Source organism: Oncorhynchus nerka, linkage group LG6 (genome assembly GCF_034236695.1).
Source record: "Oncorhynchus nerka isolate Pitt River linkage group LG6, Oner_Uvic_2.0, whole genome shotgun sequence".
Taxonomy (NCBI): Eukaryota; Metazoa; Chordata; class Actinopteri; order Salmoniformes; family Salmonidae; genus Oncorhynchus; species Oncorhynchus nerka.
Window position 1 is genome coordinate 6737567 of NC_088401.1, and position 11189 is coordinate 6748755.

The following is an 11189-nucleotide window of genomic DNA, read 5'->3' on the forward strand; positions in this document are numbered from 1 at the left end:
GGACACATCTGGTCTAAGTTTTCCATTTGTTGTTGTGGACACAAACACATGGTTAGCAGATGTTATTGGACATTTTAGCAGATGTTAAACAGTTGAAAATGTTCCTTGGACACATTTCATGGTTCTGTTATTGGACACATAGACATGGTTAGCAGATTTATTGGACACAAACACATTTGATTAGGGTTATGATTTTATTGGACACATACACATGGTTAGCAGATGTTATGGACACATCATGGTTAGCAGATGTTAATGGACACATACACATGGTTAGCAGATGTTTTGGACACATTTGGTTAGCAGATGTTTGGACACAAACACATGGTTAGCAGATGTTTTTGGACACAAACACATGGTTAGCAGATGTTATTGGACACAAACACATGGTTAGCAGATTTATTGGACACAAACACATGGTTAGCAGATGTTATTGGACACATACACATGGTTATCAGATGTTATTGGACACAAACACATGGTTAGCAGATGTTATTGGACACAAACACATGGTTAGCAGATGTTAGGTCACAAACACATGGTTAGCAGATGTTATTGGACACATACACATGGTTAGCAGATGTTAAAACACATACACATGGTTAGCTTCTTGTTGATGCTGGACACATTGCCTTGGTTTCAGATGTTAATGGACACAAACACATGGTTATCAGATGTTATTGGACACATACCCATGGTTACACACTTATTCACATACACATGCTTAGCAGATGTTATTGGTCACATGGTTAGCAGATGTTATGCCACATCATGGTTAGCAGGTTATTGACACATACACATGGTTAGAAATATCCCACCTTAAACACACTATTCTTCATTTAGCTGATGCTGGCCTTTGCCATGGTTTCAGATGTTATTGGACACAAACAGGTGAGCAGATGTTAGGTCAAAACACATATCCACCTTAAACAAACACATATTCTTCTTTCTGATGCTGGCCTTTGGACACATACACATGGTCTTCTATGCCCTCATTGCTCAACCAGGTGAGATGTTTAGGACAATACCCATGGTTAAACAGATGTATTCACATACTTTAGCAGATGTTATTGGACACAAACACATGGTTATCAGATGTTATGGACACATGGTTACCAGATGTTATTGGACACATACACATGGTTAGCAGATGTTATTGGACACAAACACATGGTTAGCAGATGTTATTGGACACATACACATGGTTAGCAGATGTTTGGTCACATACACATGGTTAGCAGATGTTGGCACATTGCACTTGGTCTTCTATGTTCATGGACACAACCAGGTGAGACATTAGGACAATATCACACCTTAAACACATGTTATTGGACACAAACACATTTCAGATGCTGGCCTTTGGACACATACACATGGTCTTCAGATGTTCATGGACACATACACATGGTTAGACATTAGATGTTATTGGACACATACACATGGTTAAACAGATTGTTTTGGACACATATACACATGGTCATTTGTTATTTCCACAAACAATGAAGATGGAAAGCAGATGTTATGGAACTAAAATCATGGTTAGCAGATGTTAAACAAAACAAAGATGTTATTGGACACAAACACATGGTTAGCAGATGTTATTGGACACAAACACATGGTTAGCAGATGTTATTGGACACAAACACATGGTTAGCAGATGTTATTGGACACAAACACATGGTTAGCAGATGTTATTGGACACAAACACATGGTTAGCAGATGTTATTGGTCACATACACATGGTTAGCAGATGTTATTGGTCACATGGTTAGCAGATGTTAATGGACACATACACATGGTTAGCAGATGTTATTGGACACATACACATGGTTAGCAGATGTTATTGGTCACATACACATGGTTAGCAGATGTTAATGGACACATACACATGGTTAGCAGATGTTAATGGTCACATACACATGGTTAGCAGATGTTATTGGACACATACACATGGTTAGCAGATGTTATTGGACACATACACATGGTTAGCAGATGTTAATGGACACAAACACATGGTTAGCAGATGTTAATGCAAATGTAGTGAAATGTTTGTGCTTCTAGTTCGGACAGTGCGGTAATATCTAACAAGTAATCTAACAATTCCCCAAAAACTACCTAATACACACAAATGTAAAGGGATGACTGAGAATTTGTAAAAATATGTGTGTATATATATATATATATATATATATATATATATATATGATATGAGTAATGTAAACATTATTTGAAGTGGCATTGTATAAACAGATTAGTGGTCCATGTGTTAAAGTGGCCAGTGATTGGGTCTCAATGTAGGCAGCAGCCTCTGAGTTAGTGATGGCTGTTTAGCAGTCTGATGGCCTTGAGATAGAAGCTGTTTAGCAGTCTGATGGCCTTGAGAGAGAGATGTTTAGCAGTCTGATGGCCTTGAGATAGAAGATGTTTAGCAGTCTGATGGCCTTGAGAGAGAAGCTGTTTAGCAGTCTGATGGCCTTGAGAGAGAAGATGTTTAGCAGTCTGATGGCCTTGAGAGAGAAGATGTTTAGCAGTCTGATGGCCTTGAGAGAGAAGATGTTTAGCAGTCTGATGGCCTTGAGAGAGAAGATGTTTAGCAGTCTGATGGCCTTGAGATAGAAGATGTTTAGCAGTCTGATGGCCTTGAGAGAGAAGATGTTTAGCAGTCTGATGGCCTTGAGAGAGAAGATGTTTAGCAGTCTGATGGCCTTGAGAGATGTTTTTCAGTCCCAGTTTTCCCTCTGTTCTGTTCTGTTCTGACAAACTGTTTTTTTTTCTTCTCACGTTTGTCTTTAGGAAGAGTTTGAGCGACTGGACTTGTCAGTGATCCAGATCTTTGTGATGATGGTCGGGGAACTGAATTACCAAAGCAATTTTCTGGACATGTACCTACACAACAAATTTCCATTTCCCTTCATCACTTTCTACATGTTGGTTATATTTATCATCTTCGTGCCGATCCTGCTGATGAACATGATGGTAAGCCTCTCCATGATGACCCAGTATCTGGGGCTCCCGAGTGGTGTAGTGGTCTAAGGCGCCACTAAAGACACCCTGGTTCAAATCCAGGCTGTATGACAACCGGCCGTGATTGGGAGTCCATAGGGCGGCGCACAATTGGCCCAGCGTAGTAGGCCGTCGAATCTGTTCTTAACCGACTTGCCTAGTTAAATAAAAAATGATTGATGTCCCGGCCTGCACCAAAAACTTCATCCAATTTACCTTTTTAGAGTTACTTTCCTGCAAATCTACACATTTTGCCATTAAGGAAGAGAAATGTTTTCTGTTTTTAGTATGATATCTGAAAGTGACTCACAAAATCAGTAGGGGCCCCCCAGTCAGTAATTCGACCAGGTTTAAACATCTGGCCGATTTACCAATCTACAAATGTACCAATATAAGAAAATGTTGTCTAATTGAGTGACTGTCCGTGACTGACATAACAAGGGAAAAACTACTGATGCACAACATTTTGAAATTTCACCCTGTGTATTCTACTATTCTGCCTCTCAGCAGTTAAGATGAGACCCTAAATAGACTCACTGTTGCTATCAGAGTCATTCCAAAGGGTTTAAAAGAGCAAATGAAATGTTATATTAGTCAAAACCATAAACGGTTATTGTTTAAATTCAACCCAGAATTCAACCAACAAATTAACTATAAATCAGGGTTTCAAGCTCTTGTTGATTTCAAATATAATGATATTTAGTGATATTGAATTGTTTGGTTGTCAACACAACCAAATATCAACATTTGAAGGAGGTGTATCTTCTGCTTGGGTAGTTGAATCTATTTTAAATTTAATTTCACCTTTATTTAACCAGGTAGGCAAGTTGAGAACCAGTTCTCATTTACAACTGCGACCTGGCCAAGATAAAGCATAGCAATTTGACACATACAACAACACAGAGTTACACATGGAATAAACAAAACATAGTCAATAATACAGTAGAACAAAAGAAAACAAAGTCTATATACAGTGTATATAGGCCATGGTGACGAAGTAATTACAATATAGCAATTAAACACTGGAATGGTAGATGTGCCGAAGATGAATGTGCAAGTAGAGATACTGGGGTGCAAAGGAGCAAGATAAATAAATAAATACTGTGTGGGGATGAGATAGGTAGATAGATGGGCTGTGTACAGGTGCAATGATCTGTGAGCTACTCTGACAGCTGATGCTTAAAGTTAGTGAGGGAGATATGAGTCTCCAGCTTCAGAGATTTTTGCAGTTTGTTCCAGTCATTTGCAGCAGAGAACTGTAAGGAAAGACGACCAAAGGAGGTATTAGCTTTGGGGGTGACCAGTGAAATACACCTGCTGGAGCGCGTGCTGCTATGGTGACCAGTGAGCTGAGATAAGGCGGGGCTTTACCTAGCAGAGACTTGAAGATAACCTGTAGCCAGTGGGTTTGGCGACAAGTATGAAGCGAGGGCCAGCCAACGAGAGCGTACAGGTCACAGTGGTGGGTAGTATATGGGGCATTGGTGACAAAATGGATGGCACTGATAGACTGCATCCAGGTTGTTGAGTAGAGTGTTGGAGGCAATTTTATAGATGACATCACTGAAGTTGAGAATTGGTAGGATGGTCAGTTTTACGAGGGTATGTTTGGCAGCATGAGTGAAGGATGCTTTGTTGCGATATAGGAAGCCAGTTCTAGATTTAATTTAGGTTTGGAGATGATTAATGTGCGTCTGGAAGGAGAGTTTACAGTCTAAACAGACACCTAGGTATTTGTAGTCGTCCACGTATTCTAAGTCAGAGCCGTCCAGAGTAGTAATGCTGGATGGGCGAGCAGGTGCAGGCAGTGATCGGTTGAAGAGCATGCATTTAGTTTTACTTGCGTTTAAGAGCAGTTGGAGGCCACGGAAGGAGAGTTTTATGGCGTTGAAGATTGTCTGGAGGTTAGTTAACACTGTGTCCAAAGAGGGGCCAGAAGTATACATAATGGTGTCGTCTGCATAGAGGTGTATCAGAGAATCACCAGCAGCAAGAGCAACATCTGATCTATACAGAGGAGGGAGTCGGCCTGAGAATGGAACCCTGTGGCACCCCCATAGAGACTGCCAGAGGTCCAGACAACAGGCCCTCCGGACAACAGGCAGTTGATAGGGGTAGCCAGGTGGAAAGCATGGTCAGCCGTAGAGAAATGCTTATTGAAATTCTCAATTGTAGTGGATTTATCAGTGGTGACAGTGTTTCCTAGCCTCAGTGCAGTGGGCAGCTGGGAGGACGTGCTCTTATTCTCCATGGACTTTACAGTGTTCCAGAACTTTTTTGAGTTAGTACCACAGGATGCAAATTTCTGTTTGAAAAAGCTAGCCTTAGCTTTCCTAACTGCCTGTGTATATTTGTTCCTAACTTCCCTGAAAAAGCATTTTAAGGGGGCTATTCGATGCTAATGCAGAACGCCACAGGATGTTTTTGTGCTGGACAAGGCAGACAGGTCTGGAGTGAACCAAGGACTATATCTGTTCCTAGTTCTACATTTGTTGAATGGGGCATGCTTTTTAAGATGGTGAGGAAGGCACTTTTAAAGATTAGCCAGGCATCATCTACTGACGGGATGAGGTCAATGTCATTTCAGGATACCCTTGCCAGGTTGCTTAGAAAGGCCTGCTTGCATAAGTGTTTTAGGGAGCGTTTGACAGTGATGAGGGGTGGTCATTTGGTCGCAGACCCATTACGGATGCAGGCAATGAGGAAGTGATCGACGAGATCTTGATTGAAAACAGCAGAGGTAATTTTGCAATTATGTTCACACAGCTGAAAACTGTTGTTCTGATTAAAGAAGTTAGTTGGGTATCTGGAGCATCAGTATTTGTGGGTTCGATTACAGGCTCAAATGTCCAGAAACAAAGACTTTTCTTCTGAAACTCGTCAGTCTATTCTTGTTCTGAGAAATGAAGGCTATTCCATGCGAGGAAATTGTCAAGAAACTGAAGATCTCGTACAATGCTGTGTACTACTCCCTTCACAGAACTGCGCAAACTGGCTCTAACCGGAATAGAAAGAGGAGTGGGAGGACCCGGTGCACAACTGAGCAAGAGGACAAGTACATTAGGGTGTCTAGTTTGAGAAACAGACGCCTCACAAGTCTTAAACTGGCAGCTTCATTAAATAGTACCCGCAAAACACCAGCCTCAACGTCAACAGGCAACTTCAGGATGCTGGCATTCTAGGCAGAGTTCCTCTGTCCAGCGTCTTTTGTTTTGCCCATCTTAATATTTTATTTTTGTTGGCCAGTCTGAGATATGGCTTTTTCTTTGCAACTCTGCATAAAAGGCCAGCATAGTGTGTGGTTAGAGGGGTCTGGTTAAATGCGGAAGACACATTTCAGTTGATTGCATTCAAGTTGTACAACTGACTAGGTATCCCCCTACATGTAATATGTTATGTATAGTCAATGAGACCAGGCTGAATAATGATATGTCTGCATTGAATTTTGTCTTCATTTTTGCAGATTAATGAGTTAGACACCATTGATCTAAGGGATTAATCTCAACAGTCTAAAGTGGCTCCCTCTCTGGTCTCTTTTCCTTAGATCTTTCCTTGTCTCTTTATTGATGAATGGGAGGAGACATGGAGAGGAAACCGCTTTAGACTATTGAAAGACACACCCACTTTTCGCAGGGAAAAGAGACTATGGGAGGTCAATGCTAATTGTCAATGGATAGCTGACAACCCATCAAAATATTGATGGTTCCTATTGGTGTCCCTTTGTGTGTACCACAGATTGGATTGGCTGTCGGTGACATCGCTGAGGTACAGAGAAGTGCCACTCTGAAGAGAATAGCCATGCAGGTTTGTAGCTGGATAACGGTCAAGTCCACTTGATAAGATTTTTGTAATTTTATGCGTATTTTGGGGTGTTTTGAGGAATTTTAGACATTTTGAATAGCTAATGGGTACTTGTTTTAGTGTCATTGTAAAGTTTGTTCTGATTGGTTCAACGTCACTTCTTCATCATATTGTACTAGTATACCAAAATATAGCTTAACCTTTCTCCAAATACTCATATATGACAAAATTCTTTGTGGATTTTGATGACTGAAGGCAATGATGTCTCTCTATGTCAGATTGAACTCCACACCAATCTGGAGGAGAAGATGCCATACTGGTTGTTGAAGAGAGTGGACCAGTCATCCATCACCATCTATCCCAACCGCAAGTGCTCCAAGGTAGGTATGGTGCCTGGTGTAGATTGATGTCTTCTCTATTGAGGTCTTCAATAACAAACGACATAGAGAACGGAGGATGATCAATGTAGATTATAACACTGAGTGTATACAACTACAAAACTACAAAACGTTCAAAAGCTGAGGCAAAAAAAATAAAGAATGACTTAAAAAAAAACATGAATAGCAGAATCACTTAGAGTTACAGGCTGTATCACTTAGAGTTACAGGCTGTATCACTTAGAGTTACAGGCTGTATCACTTAGAGTTACAGGCTGTATCACTTAGAGTTACAGGCTGTATCACTTAGAGTTACAGGCTGTATCACTTAGAGTTACAGGCTGTATCACTTAGAGTTACAGGCTGTATCACTTAGAGTTACAGGCTGTATCACTTAGAGATACAGGCTGTATCACTTAGAGTTACAGGCTGTATCACTTAGAGTTACAGGCTGTATCACTTAAAGTTACAGGCTGAATCACTTAGAGTTACAGGGCTGTATCACTTAGAGTTACAGGCTGTATCACTTAGAGTTACAGGCTGTATCACTCAGGCTGAATCACTTAGAGTTACAGGCTGAATCACTTAGAGTTACAGGCTGAATCACTTAGAGTTACAGGCTGTATCACTTAGAGTTACAGGCTGTATCACTTAGAGGTACAGGCTGTATCACTTAGAGGTACAGGCTGTATCACTTAGAGTTACAGGCTGTATCACTTAGAGGTACAGGCTGTATCACTTAGAGTTACAGGCTGTATCACTTAGAGTTACAGGCTGTATCACTTAGAGTTACAGGCTGTATCACTTAGAGTTACAGGCTGTATCACTTAGAGTTACAGGCTGTATCACTTAGAGATACAGGCTGTATCACTTAGAGTTACAGGCTGAATCACTTAGAGTTACAGGCTGTATCACTTAGAGTTACAGGCTGTATCACTTAGAGTTACAGGCTGTATCACTTAGAGTTACAGGCTGAATCACTTAGAGTTACAGGCTGAATCACTTAGAGTTACAGGCTGAATCACTTAGAGTTACAGGCTGTATCACTTAGAGTTACAGGCTGTATCACTTAGAGGTACAGGCTGTATCACTTAGAGGTACAGGCTGTATCACTTAGAGGTACAGGCTGTATCACTTAGAGTTACAGGCTGTATCACTTAGAGGTACAGGCTGTATCACTTAGAGGTACAGGCTGTATCACTTAGAGTTACAATCTGTATCACTTAGAGTTACAATCTGTATCACTTAGAGTTACAGGCTGTATCACTTAGAGTTACAGGCTGTATCACTTAGAGTAGAGTTACTTTTTCCACAAGAACACCTGGGTGGCCTCCATCATTCTAAAATGGAAGACGTTTAGAACCACCAAGACACGTCCGAGCTGGCCGCCCGGCTAAACTGAGCTATCGGGGGAGAAGGACATTGGTCAGGGAGGTGACCAAGAACCAGATGGTCACTCTGACAGAGCTCCAGAGTTCCTCTGTGGAGATGGGAGAACCTTTCAGAAGGAAAACCATCTCTGCAGCACTCCACCAATCAGGCCTTTATGGTAGAGTGGCCAGACGGAAGCCACTCCTCAGTAAAAGGCACATGACAGCCCGCTTGGAATTTGTAAAAGGGCACCTAAAGAAACAAGATTCTCTGGTCTGATGAAACCGAAATTGAACTCTTTGGCCTGAATACCAACACATCAGCCAACAGCATATGTGGGAACTCCTTCAAGACTGTTGGAAAAGCATTTCTCATAAAGCTGGTTGTGAGAATACAAAGAGTGTGCAAAGCTGTCATCAAGGCAAAGGATGTCTACTTGAAGAATCTCAAATATATATTTTGATTTGTTTAACACTGTTCTTTGGTTACTTCATGATTCCATTTGTGTAATGTCATAGTTTTGACGTCTTCACTATTATTCTACAATGTTGAAAATAGTAAAAATACATTTTAAAAATCATTCCATGAGTAGGTGTGTCCAAACCTTTGACTGGTACTGTATATCCAACATATATGATCGTCTTCGAGTTTCATCATTATACTAAATAATTCAAGGGCTGTGCAGTATTCACTGGTAACCGGTTGGTTGTTCAAATGGTCTCTATCTACTGCAGTTCTGGAGTCAAGGAGAAGCCAACGAAGTGCGTACTCATCTATTGACCAACTCATCAACTTCAACCTCTGTCGAAGCCAAACTACACAAACAGAAGCAAAGGTGACGCGTACGATCAGAAACGGTTGTTGTGTGGTGTGTGTAAAGGTGGGCTAGGAGTTGTGTGGTGTGTGAGCAGCCTCTAGTGGTCTTCTTCGGTCTATGTTTCTATGTTATAGACTGAAGGAGATATCCAGTATTTATATTTCTATGTTATAGACTGAAGGAGATATCCAGTATTTATATTTCTATGTTATAGACTGAAGGAGATATCCAGTATTTATATGTTATAGACTGAAGGAGATATCCAGTATTTATATATTATAGACTGAAGGAGATAAAAATATAAATACTGGATATCTCCGTTAGTCTATAACATAGAAACATACACACAGGATACCCCCTTTAGTCTATAACATAGAAACATACACACAGGATACCTCCTTTAGTCTATAACATAGAAACATACACACAGGATACCCCCTTTAGTCTATAACATAAAAATATAAATACTGGTTATGTTTTAGACTGAAGGAGATATCATGTGTGTGTTTCTATGTTATAGACTAAAGGAGGTATCCAGTATTTATATTTTTATGTTCCTATACAGACTGAGGGAGATATCCAGTATTTATATTTCTATATAATCCCATACAGATTGAAGGAGATATATAGTGTGTATATCTCTATATAATCCCATACAGACTGAAGGAGATATCTAGTGTATATATCTATATAATATATAATATAATCCCATACAGACTGAAGGAGATATCTAGTGTATATATCTATATAATATAATCCCATACAGACTGAAGGAGATATCCAGTGTGTATATCTATATAATATATAATATAATCCCATACAGACTGAAGGAGATATCTAGTGTATATATCTATATAATATATCATATAATCCCATACAGACTGAAGGAGATATCCTGTATGTATATCTCTATATAATCCCATACAGACTGAAGGAGATATCTAGTGTGTATATCTCTATATAATCCCATACAGACTGAAGGAGATATCTAGTGTATATATCTATATAATATATAATATAATCCCATACAGACTGAAGGAGATATCCTGTATGTATATCTCTATATAATCCCATACAGACTGAAGGAGATATCTAGTGTATGTATCTATCTAATATATAATCCCATACAGACTGAAGGAGATATCCAGTGTGCTGGAGAAGCAGCACGACCTGATGAAGCTGATGATCCAGAAGATGGAGATCACCTCGGAGGCAGACGAACATGACGGGCCCACAGAGGTCAAAGGTCACAGGCAGATGTCAAACTGGGGTCGAGCCGAATGCTCGAAGTGGATCCCGCTGATCAAGGCAATCAAGAACAAGAACCTTAACCGGTGACCATCAACTATACAACAACTAAGATATTACCGCTATTAAGACATACTATTATATTATTAGCACATTTAAAACACAGTAGATTGTCATCTGTTAAAAATACAATAATTTAACTGATTTTAAAACGTCTTGTTTGATTAGCATGAATGAGCTATCAGTAGGGATACTAGTTCTGATGCACTTTGATTGTTGAATTATCTCATTTATTATTCAGAATGTTATTAAGCCATTCTGTTGTCTCTTTCACTCTCACTCTCTCTCTCTCTCACTCTCTCTCACACTCTCTCACACTCACTCACTCTCTCTCGCACTCTCTCTCTCTCACTCTCTCTCTCACACTCTCTCACACTCACTCACTCTCTCTCGCACTCTCTCTCTCTCGCACTCTCTCTCTCTCGCACTCACTCACTCACTCACTCACTCACTCACTCACTCACTCACTCACTCACTCACTCTCTCCCTCATGGCAAATGCATGTAATAATG

The 11189-nt window shown here is 40.2% G+C and overlaps 1 protein-coding gene across 1 annotated transcript in view; it reads left to right on the top strand.

Moving 5' to 3' along the window:
• Positions 1 to 10707, top strand: part of LOC115123826 (transient receptor potential cation channel subfamily A member 1-like) — a 51763-nt gene extending 41056 nt beyond the window's left edge. The window contains exons 13-17 of the mRNA XM_065019605.1: positions 2794 to 2976; positions 6739 to 6807; positions 7083 to 7184; positions 9287 to 9387; positions 10500 to 10707. Of these exons, the coding sequence (XP_064875677.1) occupies positions 2794 to 2976; positions 6739 to 6807; positions 7083 to 7184; positions 9287 to 9387; positions 10500 to 10707 (663 nt within the window). The remainder of the gene's footprint in view (positions 1 to 2793; positions 2977 to 6738; positions 6808 to 7082; positions 7185 to 9286; positions 9388 to 10499) is intronic.
• Positions 10708 to 11189: the final 482 nt, after the last annotated feature.